At 53.4% G+C, this 16,819-nt stretch overlaps 1 protein-coding gene across 1 annotated transcript; it reads right to left on the reverse strand.

The window, feature by feature from the left end:
• Positions 1-6,308: 6,308 nt before the first annotated feature.
• On the reverse strand, positions 6,309-10,730 carry LOC128731065 (toll-like receptor 6). Its single transcript, XM_053824160.1, has one exon. The coding sequence runs from the start codon at positions 10,728-10,730 to the stop codon at positions 6,309-6,311; it is 4,422 nt and encodes a 1,473-aa protein (XP_053680135.1).
• Positions 10,731-16,819: the final 6,089 nt, after the last annotated feature.

Here is a 16,819-nt window from a genome sequence, read left to right on the forward strand (position 1 = left end):
CCTTCTGCCCCATCGGTGGCGAAATATTTCGAGTTTCACTTCCGCGCTCTATTTGCCCTCGATCACTCTACTCATTCCATCTTTTTTCTTCTTTTGTTTCATTTTTTAGCTGTAACTCGCAACGTCCGACGAGAATGGCAACCGAATGTTAGCGCGAATGTTCCCTCGGAAACCCTCTCTGGAAGCCGCCTGCCTGGCAGATGTGGCGCAAATGTGGATTTGGGTGGGAAAAACCCCCAGCACGCTTGGACTCTGGAGCTGGAGCTGGAGCTGGAGCTGGAGCTGGAGCTGGAGCTGAGATCGTGACCGCGCCCTGAGCTGAAATCGACAATAAAGACTCTTCAGAGGAAGACAAGAAGCTCCCCAAAACGTGCGGTTTTTGCCGTTTGTTTGTGAACAAATTAGTGTACCAACGGTTTCGCTACAAGCTTCCCAACGGTTGAAGGATATAAAGGGACCACGTGTATTTGTCCGGCTCACCGCGTCTCCCTCGTCACCCACGGAACGCATGACACATCAAATAGCGCTCGCTGACGAGATATTTCACCCAACCCAACCCCATTCACCGGTGGGAGGGTTTCGTTTGAATATTTCACGACTGCAAAATTCACCTAAATCTTCGAATGCCGACCCGCGCGCACGCGGCATCAAACAAATTCCTGCAAGCCCGAATACCTGCGTCAACCTGCGATCTCCGGTTCGCTTAACCTTTTCCGCTCACCCGGCCACGGACGCGCTCGCGGAAAATTCCCCGAAACCCAATCCAGGGGCGTCCTGACCCGGAAACGGAGCGTCGACGGAAGAGGCCGCTTTTCACACCCAGGAGACCGGGCGCATTTTGCCGCACGAATTCTTCCGTTCGCTTTCCGGGGCCTCGTGCCTTATCTGCACCGAGGGACGCCCAGCACAAAATCATGGCGCATAAATATTGCAATAACTCTCGGACCGAGATGTAATTAGAATTTATGATGCCCCGGCGGGGAAGTGCCTCGGTGTCGATGCGCGGGTCGATTGCTGTATGCGCGATACCACCCTATCCGGATGAAGCCCTTCCACGTGTGGTCAGTTGGTTTCCCGCGGGAACGCGAAAGAGCCCAAAGCCAGGCGTATCATTACCCAAAACCTGGAGCCCGCTTATTATCGCCCCGTCCCGTGGCCCTTCTGTGCCCGTGTGCTGGCGTTTTTCTCCTTTTTCTTCGTTTTCTCCGTTTTCTCCTGAAGCCATTTGTTGGAGCGCGCGCGCGCGCCCGCGCGAACGTGAGTGGCTCCTTTTTTTCCTTTCTCTCGAATGCACCCGCGCGTCTCCCTGGTGCAAACGAGCTGAAAACAAATCACCAACCATCCACGGTGCGGCCATGGAGCGAGCCTACGGGGTTCACGGCTTCGGTGCGGCTTTCCGGCACACAATTAAAGATTAGCCGCAAAACCGGCGCGAAAAGGGGCGAAGACGCTGAACGAGAATGCCGCCCGCGGGCCCCTGGCGCGGTCTGGCTTCGGCGGTCGCTCATTTTCTTGTTCTCACCTTTAAGAGATGATAAAGTACCGGACCGACCCGGCGGCCACAATCATCACAGCACCGCGGTCGGTCGTTGGCTAAATGAAGGAATCGTGCCCGAGCGAGCGAAAAAACTCCGCCAATCTCTCCCACCGCCCTGTGGAATCGATATCCGCGACGTGCGGCCCCAAACCACCCGCCTCCCACCTAAAGGGTCCACGGGGTTTTCCCAAAGGTGGCGGCTTTTGTTTACGTTTTATCGGTTTACAAGCATCGCGGCTGATGGTGGTTTTTGGCGCAGATTTCCGACGGAGTCGTGGAAATGCGCGTTTCGCGGAAAACAAAAGGGGCGCTCGGGCACAAACACTCCGCACCGTTCGAGGCTTTCCGCGAGGTTGGCTGCGGAATTATGCTAATAAGTTGATCATTTGTAAATTTGAATGACTATGAAGCGGTGCGGGTGGAGAAACGACTAAAAGAGGGCCGTGTTGCATGTCGTTTTTTGTTTGTTTGCATCCCTTCCTTAAGGACACCATAAAGCGAGCCGGAAGATGGATAATTAAAACACTTCAATCTCGCGCGCGCGCGAGCGAGCGAATCCTTGTGTCGCGCCTCCTTTCGACTCGGGCTTGAGCATCGACCCAACAAACTACGAGCCCTTATTTGTCTCCCGCAACACCACGTGGAGGGTGAAAGTGCCGCTCGAACAAGGTGTGTGTGTGTCCCGAGCGATGGAATCGATTTTTATTGGCCCTTCGAAACCAAACCGGCCCTTCTCGCGTAGGGCTTTGTAATCGCAGCAGCCTTTGGGAATGCGACAGGGGGCTTCTCTTTTGCGCCTTCCCTCGAAAGGCCTTCAGCGATCCTGCGAGTCACGCCGGGCTTCCCGCTGATTTGTTTTATTTTCTTCTCCCCTTCTCGGTCGTTCGTTCGATCTTGTTTCGTTTTTCTCCGCACGGCCCTTCGTGGCCAACAAATATCACATCCGTGGGAGCGCCCGAGTGGGCTCATAATTTGGCCGCATTATGGGGCTTCCCCTCTTTGGAGGAATGGGGCAAAGCAGGCTCCAAAAACCCTCCTACCATCCGAAACAAACCCCCCTGAAAGAACGAGTCCTCCAGGCTGCGATTATCGTGGCCCTTTTTGCCGAGAGTTTTCGCCGCTGTTAAAAAAATTGCTTCTTCACAGGTTGTTGTTGCCCTGCCGGTACGCGAGGGGAATGCAAATGAGCGCGGGGTTGTGAAGCTGCAGCCATTCAATCTAACCAGCGTTTTTTGTTTCACTTTTTGTCTCCATCACACGCGCGCAAGTCTCCATTGCGCCGCACTAATCGGCTTGATTCGCACGCAATACGTCACACGCGCGCATTCACACAAATCGCAATGGCGCACGAACACGATGGAACCCGTTGGCAAAACAAGCAAGCGCGTCGCTTTATTTACTTCCTCACGCTCGCACACACTAAGCGCGCTCTCGCGCTGAGCTCCTCCCAGAGTACCACGTGCTTTCAGCGCACGGGTTGTCTCGCTCACGCAAGGCGACGCTACCGGCTGGCGGTTGGACTCGCTCACTCTGCCGCCGTAGTAGGCCGCTACCAGGCGCTACCTCTTCGCAGCATGCGCTCTTGGTACTTAAGCTGGTACTTTTGGCTCGCTGGGCCGCTCGAAACCGGGTGAACTCTTTTTTCCTGCGCTCCTGTTACTTTTTGCTCCGTGCGTTGTCGAATCGCTTCTCGATCGGCGTTTTCAAAAAAGGCTTTTTTCGGATCGCGCGCGCGCTGCTTGCTCGTCTGCCTCGGTGAGGTTGACCGTGGTGCGCGTATGTGTGTGACGCAGTGTATAGCGGATGCTGAGCGTATTGTATATTATTGTAGTTGTTTGCGATGCGGAGGGGTTTGGTATTCCAATCCAACGGGATCTCATAAATCATCCCTTTTCGAACGTGCGCTCGCTCATCAGTCACTGGAAAGGGTGCGTTTTAGGGAGGAGATAATCCGTGGAGCGAAGGCTTCCGCGGCAGCCGCGATCTGGTGACTAATTGCGCGTGTCCACGGTGGGGTTCTTCACCCCCGCGGCCTGTCAATCAACCCCCCACCCCTGCGCGAGACGGGACAATCGAAAGGAAGGTGTTTTTCATTCATGCTGATTGCGATCCGCCGAAAACCGCGCACTCATGCCACCCCCTGCCATCAGACCGCGGGGGTTGTGTGGGAGTGGCCGCTGGTTGATTGATTCCGTGAATTTGACCGTGGCTGGATTAGGGAAAGGGAAAATCCGCACCCTTCTCTGCCTCCCTTCGGTCTCGTGGGGCGAAAGTTCACAAAGTTCAGCGGCTTCGATCGAGGACGGAGGTGCGGCGACTGCATGACGAGGACGTTTTCTTTCTTTCCTGCAAGCCCTTCTTGATCGCCCTTTATCAGTCGATCGACAGAAGTGCGTGAGTATGCCTGCGGCTGGAAAAATGCCTTCCCGAATTTTCTTTCAACTCTCGCGCGTGTAAAAGAGAAAACACAACAAAGGAGATTAATTTTTCGTAAATAAATTATAGTTTTGTTTTTATTTTCTTCATTTGTGAATTTATGCGTTGTTTTATTTGTAGTTTGTATTTTGTTCTCAATGCTGCGGCCTTTTTCCGCCAGTGCCACACATTCGCTACTACCAGAGTTAGTTTTATTGCAGTACCATTTGATCGTGCGCGATCCACGATCGATAGAGCGGGTGTAACTAGTCGTTTTGGGGGTGGTGCTGTGGAAAAGTGGGCCTCTGTTCAAACACCCCCACCGTTGGGGGGAAAAACTAATCGTCTGCGTTTATGGTGAGTGATAAAATTTCGTGAATAGGAGAGTATTGCGGCTTGCAGCTTATAGTCTGCCTCGAGCAACCCTCGCCGGATGGGAAACGGCAGGTTGTCGTCGGAGTTGATTAATTACAGTACGGTCCTCTTCTTCGCCATCGATCGAAGGGGTTGTTCTTCTGTCGGGGGCTTGTCGCATTGGTTCCTATTTACACCACCCCCTCTAATCGGCTGTTTGTCTAAATTAAGCTTCCGCGTTCCAGCAAACTTTCGTCCTGACGGAGAGTTGACTTAGTTAATGCCTATTTGTAGTTGCTTGTTAGTACTCTGCGGCAGCTGTTGTTCTGCCTCCGTTTTCGTTTTATTTGTGTGTATCTTATGCGCCTAAAGGAACGGGGTCGCCCTATGGACCCCACGGAAAATATGTACATTACTGCTAAATAACCGACTTCCGCTCTCGGTTTCTCGATCGTTGGTTTTTCCTTCGCTTCCCTAGCTGGTAGTGTGTAACCCTTTGTTGCCTGCCTACGACCCTACTATGTACAATCTCTTGCCCTCTGTCGCCCGTAGCAAGACGCTCACTAACGTTTCCACACTCGCGGCATTCAAATGGAAAACAAAAACACAACAAACGTGGCGTCGATGCGCCAGTGTAGCAGTTCGGAAGTCCTCCCACTTACATGTCTTCCAACCCTTTGTTCAACGGCTTTCGGCAGTCCATCCGAAGCCCTGGAAACCTGGAATAAATCTCGCCTCTGAGTGTTTGCGCCTTTGGCAGCTTCTTTTCAGCATAGAAGAAAGACAGAGAAAAAAAACCCGAGTCCAATTTCTTATACCGCAGGAAAAAGCAAATTAAACACGAGCATTAAAATTCCATCCGCCAGCGACTCCTCGATCGGAATCGGAACCGATGGGATGATCGTGAGCTTTTCGCTTCCTTGACCTTCTTCTCTACGAACTTCGAGCGCTTCTTCGCCTGGCATTGTCTCGAAAGGGGCGAGGTAATTAATCCGATTGCGCGGCAAGCGCGGGGAGAGCGATTTTACATTCAATTTTCCGTCTCACGGGGGGTATTTCCTAAATCCTTTCGTTCCCATTCGCGCATCGTGCATCTCCAAAAAGAGCGTTCCATCTCGTCGCTGGTGAAGCGTGAAAAATCAGATTAGGACTCACCACACACACACACGCGCGAGCGCGAGCCCTTCCAAGGGCCCAGAAGCGACCCCAGCTCACAGCGTGCCAAGAAACGGTTAGATTCTCGGGAAAAAAGATTAGAACTTGGCTCTCCCTCCCCGGCTTTGACTAGAATAGTTCAGTTTTGTCCTTCATCCCCGTTCTCTACGACATTCTTGTCGCTTCCCTTCCCGATGATGGCCCTTCCCCTTGGGAAATCGTCATATTTCACTGGTTTTCGTTTCACTCGCGCCAAGGTCTCTTCATGTTCGTTGCATCCTTGCGTGTGTGTGTGTGTGTGGGATTCTGCCTGTTTTATGCTACGCACCCCGGGGGTTTCATTCCCATCTCCCAAAAGGCACTGCGTGGACTCGACAAGCGCATGGAAACGATCGCGAGGACAGGACATGCGCTGTGTGAGCGTCCCTGCAGGCAGGTCCTTTCTGTGGCCGTTCCCCCGAACCTTCTCGAGTGCCTAATACCTCCCGGAGGCTGAGAATTCCGCCGTCACCGCCGTTGTTGTATTGGGAGCGTTTTGAGTGTTCTGGCCGTATCGTGGCGCGATCCTCCACACGGGAAGCCCTTTGCATCGCTAATTAGTAACTATTATTCGTGCGTGTGACCGAGAGCAACGAGCCAGTGGCCAGCGGAAACTAAAACGAGGAAAAGCCCTAACAACTCAAACGGACTCGAACTGCTTCACGCGCAACGCAGTCTCATTTACACGTCATGACGCGATCTCCTGGCGGGTCCTATCTCTTACACTTCTTTTGTGTCTGGAGCTTCGTTTCTTCCTTTATAGCTAGCGATAAAAATAATTAACTAACCTGCTGCTCTTAAGTAATCGTTATGCCCACATTGCCTGTGGCAGTCTTCTATCATTGAAATTGTTGCTACCCCCTCGCCCATCCGGCCCGATACCGGTGCCAGAGGCACCTACTACACCCTTATCGCTAGGACCCTTTCCCCCGCCGCTCGTTCCCCCATCCCCTGGCTTGCTGCGGCCGCTTCCGTTGTGGTGATGGTGATGGTGGTTGTTGTGCGGATGGTGATGCTGCTGATACGAGAAGTTGGTAGTAGACAGCAGGCTAGGTGGGCAGCCGTTGGGCGAACCCCGGTGGTGTCCTTGGAAGTCATGCTGATGCGCCGACGAAATCGAGTGACTGCCCGATTCGGTGGCCGATCCTCGCGAGGACGTCGAGTACTTCGAGCTGGTCGAGGCGCACTCGAAAGTTTCACCGGCGATCCGTTCGCAGCTCGCTGTCGTGTTGTAGGTCTCGTGGGTTGTGTCCAGCAGGCAGTTGGAGGGTACGGCGTACTCGTGCTGCCGGGCTCCACCGTCCGGACCCTTCCGGCCACCGCCGCCGCCGCCGATGTCAGCATTCGCACGTCGCTCGTGGTGGGTCTGGTGCTGGGTGGTGTTGTATTTACAATTACTAACCGTATCGTAGTTATCACAGTTTCTGGGACAGTTGGGACCGATCGTGGCGTAGCTGTGGTGTTGCGGACCGGCCGTTTCCAGCCGGCTGGCGCCTACGGGAGCGCCTAACGTCGCAGGTCGACCGGGAGTGTTGTAGTCATTGCCGGCCGTCGCGTAGATGTTGATCGCAGATCGCTTGTTCAGGCAGTTGCTCTTCTTCACGTGTGGCAGCGCGATTCGTAGCTTCTGCCAGAACTTCTTGTCGTCCCACTCGATGCAGGTGTTGGTGCGCAGGTACAACCGCATGTCGGCGTCGAGATCCCGCTGGGGCAGGTCACCGTACAGGATGATGACCAGCTTCCGGCGGCGCTTCAACACCTCGTGGATCGCACCCTTGAACTCGAACCGAGTCCACTCGTTGTACAGGAAGCTCTTCGACAGCACCAGGATGGCACGTTTCGAGCTTTCGACCGCCTCGACGATGGTGTCCGCTAGGTAGGCGTTCGCGTTCAGGTCCCGGTAGTGCAGGCACAGCCGAAAGCCGATGTCGTTCTCGAGCGTGGACGCCAGGATCTGGCTCACGAAGTGTTCATCCTGCAGCGAGTACGTGATGTACGCGTCGTACAGCCGGTCCTTGTCGTACTCGTTCACAAACGTGCCCGATTTGTAGCACAGCCCCGAGTGCACCCAAACCTTCAGCTCCTTCCGGTAGCAGAACACACCGAAGATGAGCCCGAAGAAACCGACGAACGCACAGGTGGCCACCAGGAGCAGTGGAAGCATGTCCTCGATCTCCTGCCGGTGCACAATCGACGACATGCCCTCGCGGAATGTGCACTTGGTGCCGTTGTCGCGCAGGATACTCGTGGCGTTGTTGTAGCTACACGCGATCTGGTTCGCGTCCACGATCTTATCCGCGTTGTTCTGCAGGTACGTCCGCAACTTGTTGATGAAGCCACAGTCGCACGTCCACTGGTTGTTCGCGAGACCGATCTCGACCAGGTACGGGTTAGCCGAAAGTTGCCACACTTCGAAGCTGGTGATGCGGTTCCCGTCCAGTCGGAGCACCTCGAGTTTGCGCAACTCCGCGAACGTGTGATCCTCGATGTACGCGATCCTGTTACCCTGGAGGTACAGCTCGTGCAGGCTCTCGAGGGCGGAAAATTCGTGTCCATACAGCTTCCGGATGGCGTTGTGCTCGAGATGCAGGACGGACAACCGACGCAACCCAATGAAGGTCGTGTTGTAGATGGCTTCGATGTTGGAATGGTTGGCGTACAGCACGCGTAGGTTCTTGCGCCCGATGAAGCTGTGCCCAGACAACTCGATCAGGTTGTTCCCGTCGATGTACACCTCGGTCGTATCCATCGGGATGTTGTTCGGAATGTCGGTGTAACCCGCTGCCGAGCACTCAACAATATTCGTCGACCAGCTGTTGTCGTGGTAGCAGGCGCAATTGTTGGGGCACGTCATCTCGCAATCACACGCGTCAAACTCGCAACAGTGGCAAAGCGCGAAGCAGTGCGTGTTGTAGCTGCACAGGAAGTGCTTGGGATCGGCTTCGATGAGTGGTATGTAGGAGCGCTCTCGGTTGTACATCAGCTTACAGTACACGGTTTCGATGTCATTGATGAACGGATACTGTCGCGAGGTTACGTGGTTGATCTTCTGCAGCCAATCGATGTTGCAATCGCACACGAACGGATTGCCCCCGATGTAGAACTCCGGGATCTGCTTGTCCTCCGGAACCGGTTGAAGCCGCAACGCCTTGATGTCTAGGCTGGTCAGCTGATTCGCGTACAGGTCCACTCGCGTGAGGTTCGTCTTATGCATGAAGCAGTGGGGCTCCACGTGCACGATCAGGTTGTCGTTGAGGAACAGAAACTCCACGCTATTCGGGATCGTGGCGGGCAGCACGCGAGTCAACCGGTTGAAACTCGCATCCAGCGTTTGCAAGTGTAGCTGGTTGTCCAGTCCGTAGCGGTTCGTCAGTTCCGTCAGCTCGTTCCGGTGCAGATCCAGCCACTGCAGATGCGGAGGAATCTGCGAGTAGTCGAAGTGGTCCAGTTTGTTGTCTGAAATGTTCAACCACACCAAGTTCGGCATGCTGGTGAAGAGCCCGTCGATATCGGTTAGCAGGTTTCCGTCAAGCCGGATGGCCTGTACACTAACGGCGGGTTCGAAGGCGCCCTTCTCGATGTAGGTAATTTTGTTGCGCGCTACGTTCAAAATCTGCAGGCTGGGCAAATCCTTGAAGGCCTTTCGCGTGATGTTTTCGATGCTATTGCTTATCAGCCGCAAGCCGTACAGATTGTTCATGCCTCGGAAGCCCGGTTCTTCGATAACGCTAATAGAATTCTCGCCCAGGTCGACCGTTCGCAGCAAGCGCATGTCCTTCAGAGCCAGCGGGACCTGCGTGAGTTCGTTTCCGTTCAGATTCAGATCCTGCAGCGAACTGCAGTTACGGAACGCTTCCGGATGTACGCCGGTGAGCGCGTTGTTGTCCAGAGACAGTAACGAGAGAGCGTACAAACCGTTCAGCGAGTAAGCATCCAGGTACTTCAGCTTGTTGTGCGATAGCAGCAACGTGTGGAGATTGTTCATCGGCGAAAATGTATCCGCGGCGATGATTTCCAGCTGGTTGTGGCGAAGGTTCAAAATCTGCAGCGTGTACAGGTCGGAGAAGATCTCGGACTCGAGCTTCGTTATCTTGTTGCTAGCCAGGTTGAGCAGCACGAGCCGAATAAGGCCAGCAAACGTGTCCCGATTGACCCAGGCCGATGTGAGCTGGTTCTGGGAGAGATCCAGTGCTTGCAGTTGTTCCAGCTTGGAAAACAGTCCCGGGGAAAGCACACTGATTGAGTTGTTCTGCAGGTAGATCTCCTGGATGGATAAGGCGGGATCGCGGAAGAGATCCGTAGGCAACGCGACTAGCTTGTTCGAGCTTAGATCGAGGATTTGCAGCTCCTTTAGCCCACTCAGCGCCTTGTCACCTACCATCGAAATTTCATTGTCGTGGATTTTGAGCATTTTTAGCCGCTTCAGCATACCGAAACCGGCCGCCGGAAGCAGCACAAAGTGATTGCGCGATACGTCGAGGTCTTCTAAGTCAAGACCACAGCTCATCGGAGGAGCCACCGAGCCGCCGGAAGCATTCGATTTGTGCCCCTCAGCCGCTTCCAGCTCATCCCGGACGCCCTTCTCGCGGAATCCTAGATCGTTAACGTCCTGCAATCGGTTCGAGCTGATGTTAAGCGATCGCAGTCCACTGAGCGAGCAGAACAAGTGATCGGGAAGCGACCAGATGTTGTTGGTGCTCAGATCAAGCTGCTCCAGGTTGCGCGTATGCCCGAACGCGTCAGGTTCGATCTCCAGATTCAGTTCGGCCCACGCGATGTTGTGGGTCCGCAGGGTGAAGTTACGCAGCTCGCCCAGCCCAGCTAGTACCGTGTTCGAAAACTTGGCCACCTTGCAGAACTCGAGCGAAAGCGCCTTCAGCCTGGCGAGATGGACGAAGGAGTTTGGCAGCAGCTTGCTGCGGGCCAAGATGCCCTCGTTGCAGAGGATGGACAGGGCGGCCGTGTGTTCGGCCGGGATCACACTGAAGTTCGTGTTATCAAATTCACTGTTCACCGTGCGTAGGTTGCACGCTAGATCAACCTCGTTCCCGGGCAGGATCCGGTACTTGCAGTCATCCGGCGCGTCATATCGCAGATTTCCGGCGGACTCTGCACCCGAACCCGTCGGGTGGTAGTACCGGGATTCGGCCGAGTCGTACTGCAGACTGTAGTTCACCTGTACCGACACCAGCAGCAGCAGGGCCGGCAACAGTAGCTCGCAACGACTCATGATGCTGCTCTATTGCGGTTGTTGCCAGTCGTCACGCAGAACAACGCCTCCCGCCGACTACTTCTGGGCACATATAAACGCAATTTTCCGATTTTCCACTGCCACACCGTGCGCCTTCTGCGCTTCACTCTAAACTGGGGAGGGAATTCGTCGCGCACTCGCGCTCGCACACATTCACACACGCTGTGGGGTCGCAGAGATGCGATGGCCAACTCTACTGGCTCTTGGTTGTTGCACTCAACGGCGTTTCCGTGCGGACGGAAGCTGCTACACCACGAACGATTATATTCAACAACAATTCCTCTAACTCGTTCCAACCGTTACAACAGAAACACACACCAAACCACGCTAATCATCGGTAACGAGCACAGTTGGATGGCTTAGAACAGCATAACAACGCTCCACCCCGGTGTTGTCGAGCTCGCACATACACACACACGCGCGCGCACTTCACGGCAACCGGAATTTCTATTTACATCCTTTCTCCAGCAGCCACATCAAACGCTGCTCCATCAACACGATAATTCAACGCACCACGCGGTGTTGCAAATGTTTCGATATTGATTCCTTTTCGTTCGGGCGCCACGTGAGTCGAATTCACTGGCACGTCTGCACGCGATGCTTGCTCGTTTTGTACTGCTGCTGCATAGTAGGCGATGGTCACGCTGCGAGTCTGGCGCGTCTCTCTGGGCCGGTTTTTCTCTCGCTGGAGAGCATTCCCAGAGCAGAGAGTGAGAGCGAGAGAGCGAGAGAGCGAGGGTGCGTTTTCCACCGGTGTTGATGTCCTACGGGAGTGTGCCTGCTGCTTTCTCACTCTGGGGCTCCGGAGGTGGGCCTCTCACTCGCGCGCGTTTCGTTCCGTTCTCGCAATAATCCTCATCTAGGGCACACGGTCCTTGGGCTCTAATTTTAATTACTGCAACGGAAGGAGCCCTGCAAGGAAACGGATAGAAAAAGGAAAAAGGTAAATCCAATGTGCAACGCCGTGGGTACGGAGGGCTTGGTGAACAAAAAAAAAACAGAAAGAAACTCCGGCCCGTGAAATAAACCGGGAGGGACGATTTCAGTGCCGGCTTAATGTTCGGTTTCCAACCCAGCGAGCCATGCTGCCGGCGGAATATTGCGGAACACGCTTGCGAAGGAAGGAGGAAGGAGAACCGTTTTTAAATTATCCGGTGCCGATTGATACCGCGCGCTTTCAACGGACCCCCGAGGGCTCTCGAACGAGCCCCAACCGGTGGTGGCATTGTGGTTGCAACTGCATCTTAAATTGAGCATACTTGCGCCGTTGAACGGTGTCCGATACTGTCGCCGTTCCTGTTGCCACTTCCATCTCACAAAAGGGCTGTATGCGCGGTTTTTTGTGTGTGTTTTGGTTGCGCTGCTTTTTGAACAACGACAAAAAAGCAACCCATTCGATGGGGGATGCAAATTTACATCCGTCCCGTGGAAAAGCGACATTTTCCGCGCGCACAAGACACACACGTCCTTCTTCGGCAGGGCACGCTGTTCAGTGCCGCAATCCGCGGTGTAAAGTGCCCGTTACACGTGAGCACCGCGAATTAATCCTGCTGCATAGCGGCCGGTTGCAGGAGAAGCCTACGAGAGCTTATCCACTGTCCCGTGGCACCGACCACCAGGACCACCTAGTTGACCAGTTTACCGCATCCGGCAGATCTGCATCCGGTCGTCCGGCGAATGGGCGGACGCGGCAAAACGGGTGCAATTTAAAATTCTTAATCAGCTCATCGATTGTCCCGCGTATCGGTGGACAATTCATCACCTGGGTGCCGGGTCGGGCGCCGTAATCCGCATCCTGCATCCTGCTGGCTCGAACCGTCCGAATCCGGATCAGATCGGATCGGAATAAGCGGCGGCGAGTGTGCGCACTTTCCACCGATAAAGTGCACTTAAATCAAAATCTCATTAAAATTACATTAATTGTCCAATGGCAATCGCGGGCTGGCCACCTGCACAGCGGGCCCAACACTGCAACGATCCCCCTTGGGTCCTTCCTCCAAACTCCCTCCCGCTACACGCGCTTTCCTCGAGCCACCCACCAGCCCGTCGCTTCGGGAAACATAACCTCAAATCGACGTAATTCGCAGGAGGCCACCGAATGACATCACGTGCTTCCGCGTCCAGTGGGCGCGGCTAGCGTGGCGCTAGGAAATCGTAATCAATTGATTTTCATTCGGCAACTTTGACAATGAAATGATTGGCCACCCGACGCACCATGGTCGTAATGTTTGATGAACAGAACAAACGGGGAAGCACCGGTGTAGAAAAAACAAATACCGACCCCCAACAAATCGCCTGCGTGAAACTAAGCCCCCTCAAACGATACCATCATCCCGCTTTCGTGCTAGAGAAGACGAAACTTCCCGTCGTCCGGGACGGTTGAAAACGGAAATGCGTCTAGAAATGCGTTGACCCACACACCGATGGCGATCAAATTTTACGCATCGCAAACAATTTGCCCCCCGGCTATAATAAACATCATCATAATCATAAAGGAAGGCCCGGTCGCTTCAACGGCCCGTCACGTACTGCTAGGCACCCAGATGAGGCAGGGGGTGGGGGGGGGGGGTGGGTGGGAGACGGAGTGGTTCTGTGAGTGCCAGGACACGTGTGGGTTGGCAAATGTGCTCCCAAAAGAGCCCTTGCACCACACTATTCAATTGGACGGCCGGAAACGATTGAATGGAGCCATTTTTCTCGCTCGTCGCGGCTCTTTTTCCACACGGATTTCCTGCCGGATGCGAGTGGGAAGTAAGATACACCCACAGTTTTACTATTGCATCTGCATCCGCGTTGCATCTGCACCGTGCACATTTGAACAGCATTTGACATGCATAATTTGTGCAGTTTCAAACAAACGCAGCCATCGACATCGCACAGGAGACAGAGCTACACAAATGTATTGAATAAAATTAACTTTTTGCCTAAGGTTTTCGCCGTTTCGTATACATAATCCAAATGCGTCGCTTCCGAAGGGATTTATTTCCGAAAAGCGCTTTCCATTCATCCGCAAGAGAAGGGATGTCGAAAGCATCCCACTCGTCATTAGTCGGAAGGCTCGTATTCATTAGTAATGTTATAAAACTTTAATCGAGTATAATCGAATGAGTGCACGCAACATTTTGCAGTGTCGGGTGTACAAAAAAGCCTTCCCATCGGTATTCCCGGGACACAGGATGATCTCGATGAAAAAGGTCTTCTCGGTGTGATTGACACCGCAATACCCCAAATCAATCAACCATCTTGTGTCGCAACCTGCCCCTGCCAGCCCATCCTGTATCCTGTTGGCAATTTAGAGTCTCTGGAAGCAGCAAAGCGCCTAACCTTCTGCCGGCAAATTCTACCGCTTAATAGTACTCCTGTTTTTACCCCGGCGAAGAACATAATGCTCGGTGTTTAGTTTTGTGTGCCGCTCGATGGACGTCAAACCATCCGTTTATGAGCGTCCCGGGAGGGAGCACCGGAGCACAAGGCCATCGGAACCAGAGTCCGGTTAACCGTAGCAACATCGCATCACCATCAGAGTGGAGGGCCCTTCGGTTTGGGCGATCACGTAAAGTGTCAATCATTTGGGATTTAGTTTTGTTTTCGTTCCGGCGCCTGGTACCGGGGACGCTGAGAACCGACCGCCCATTCTAAGGAATCGGGCGAGTTTTGGGACGCATTCCGAACCGCACTCTCCCGCAAAAGCTAAGCACACTCGGAGCCACGAGTGGAAGAAAATTTGCACTCTCAAGGATTGGTTTTAACGCCCAAATCACAACGCCGCACGACACACTCCCGGTGGTCGAGGGTCGCTGGGATCAGCGCTTCTGTAACTAATTTAATAACCGCCAGCGGGCCCGCATTGCTTCACTCTCTAACCTTGTTAAGCTCAATCAACCGTAAGCAGATCGTGGCGTAGCACACAGAAAAACCTCTGTGCGGCGATAGCTGACCCGCAACTGGACGGAATGTAAATTTTCCGGTCGTCATTTTCCAACCCGTTGACAAAGTTAGCGGTTATCGTAATTCATCCGAAAAGGCCCGACTAATCAGTTTATCGCGCAACTAGGCGGCAACCATCGCATAATATGAGCGTGTGTTTTTTTTTTCCTGACCTGTTACCAAATAAAAACTGCGAGTTTTACGTATTGATATTGGTCACTCTATCGCTCGCTCGCTCGCTTTGTCTCTCTGTCTCTCTCTGTCACTACGCACCGTCATTAAAAACAGCATCATGTTTCTTATTCGAGCTGTAAAGGATGGGCCCACACACTAACACACACTGGGGCGGTTTGTCGTGGCCATTACGTGTAATGAGCACGCATGATTTCTCCTCTCATGAGACCGCTCCTGGCGCTGGACGAGCGATGTAACGACGCCGGTGGTGCTTTATCGTTATTTGCTGCCATTTATTACCGGAATGCTTTACCATTTCTGTGCCGTGTAAGGGGTGCTATTACTCCACCGGGGACCTCCTACTAGCCATGTGTCATTTGGTGATGATGAAACCGTGTCACACTAGTCGTGCCGTGAGGCGACGGAGATTTCTTCCGTTCAGGCGCCTTGTCTATTTTTCATTCTCATCGACCGAGCCGGGGTGGGATTCCCTATACAAGTCTCTACTTGAAGCAGTCTGTCCGAGCACCAAAAATAATTCACTCCCCCAATGCGTCTTTGAGCGCATCATATTTATGATTAATTTGCATGAGATATCACGGCTGATGGGACGTGCGTAGGAGTAGGCGCCCCCAATTCCTGAAAGTGTATTTTTATGGAAGCCATGGGCGGGAAAGCCTCCCGGAGACGTCATTGAGAGCTTGCCGATGTCGATTGCCGGCGAGCCAGATAAAGTGCCATAAAAAACGGAGCAGGTGACATAATAGAGCCATTCCAATCAATCGGCGGCAGCGTGCGATCCGCCATTCTCTGGCTCGTAATGGATCTCGATCGGCGGCGGTGCGGCTTCTTACAAGGCACTTCCATCTGAGCTGGATGCGAAGAATGCGTGGAGGCCATGCGGGATATCGAGCTGGGGAGCAAATTTATCTCCCATTCAGATGACTAAAATAATTACTCTCTATGCGCGACTCCGGACCGGAAGGGGAATTTATGGAGTTCGCCCCGTCTGGGTCGGGAAAAGGACGATTTTCGTTCCATTTATCGGCGATTGCACTCTTTTGCACCATAACGCACAAAGAAAAGCAGCAGAAGGTTACTTATGAGATTGCGTTCACGCCGGGCGGTGTTTGCCTTTGCATCGGCATGTTTCACGGGGTTTTGGGCTGCTGCCCAGCGATCCTCCTCGCGTCATGTTCCATTATTCACCACTATCTTGCCCGCGCCGCTCGGGCATTTTATTTAATTTATGTTTAACAGAGTGCACTTTTTTTACCCCTCCGTTAACCCAGCCGAATGTTGCCGACACCGTCAAACGCCAAATTCATTTGCATGGCGTTCAATTTTAAATGTACCAGAGCTGTGGCGCCAAACGGGCAGTGTGGAATGGGAAAAGGGCACCAACAAACACACACACGTACGGTAGCAAGCATACCATGCGAATAAAATTGAAACCCAGTGTGAAATGAAACGCTGCAAACATGAACACCGAAAGCAACAGACAAGCAGGCATGCTGGCCAATGTTCGCTGCCTCCTATCCCTGTGGCCCAACCCGCAGTTGGAGTTGGATAATGACCGCGGAAAATGAAATAAAAGTTCACTGATAAAGCCGTGCAAACGAAAGCGTAAAAAATGGTGCCAAAGAAATAAAAACAATCCAGAGAGCCGCCCCGGGCCAATCTATATTCCGGCCTTAACTGGGAGTCTGTTCTAGATAGTGGGTAGAAGAGCCCGCCGAATGAAATGCGCGCAAAAAATACAACAGGAAAACAATGCATAGAAGCTTAAATGCACTGTCGCTGCCTGGGTGGAACACAAAGCGTGGTAACAATCGTGATCCACCCATGGCCTCCGTTCAAGCCCCTCGGACCCCGTAGGATCTATCTTTGCCTCCGGTTATGGCGTGCCAGGGGCAGCAACTGTGACCAAACGTGCATTCTCGCCTACCCAGGACGAACACGCGCGC

This window comes from Anopheles nili, chromosome 2, assembly GCF_943737925.1.
Source record: "Anopheles nili chromosome 2, idAnoNiliSN_F5_01, whole genome shotgun sequence".
Classification (NCBI taxonomy): Eukaryota; Metazoa; Arthropoda; class Insecta; order Diptera; family Culicidae; genus Anopheles; species Anopheles nili.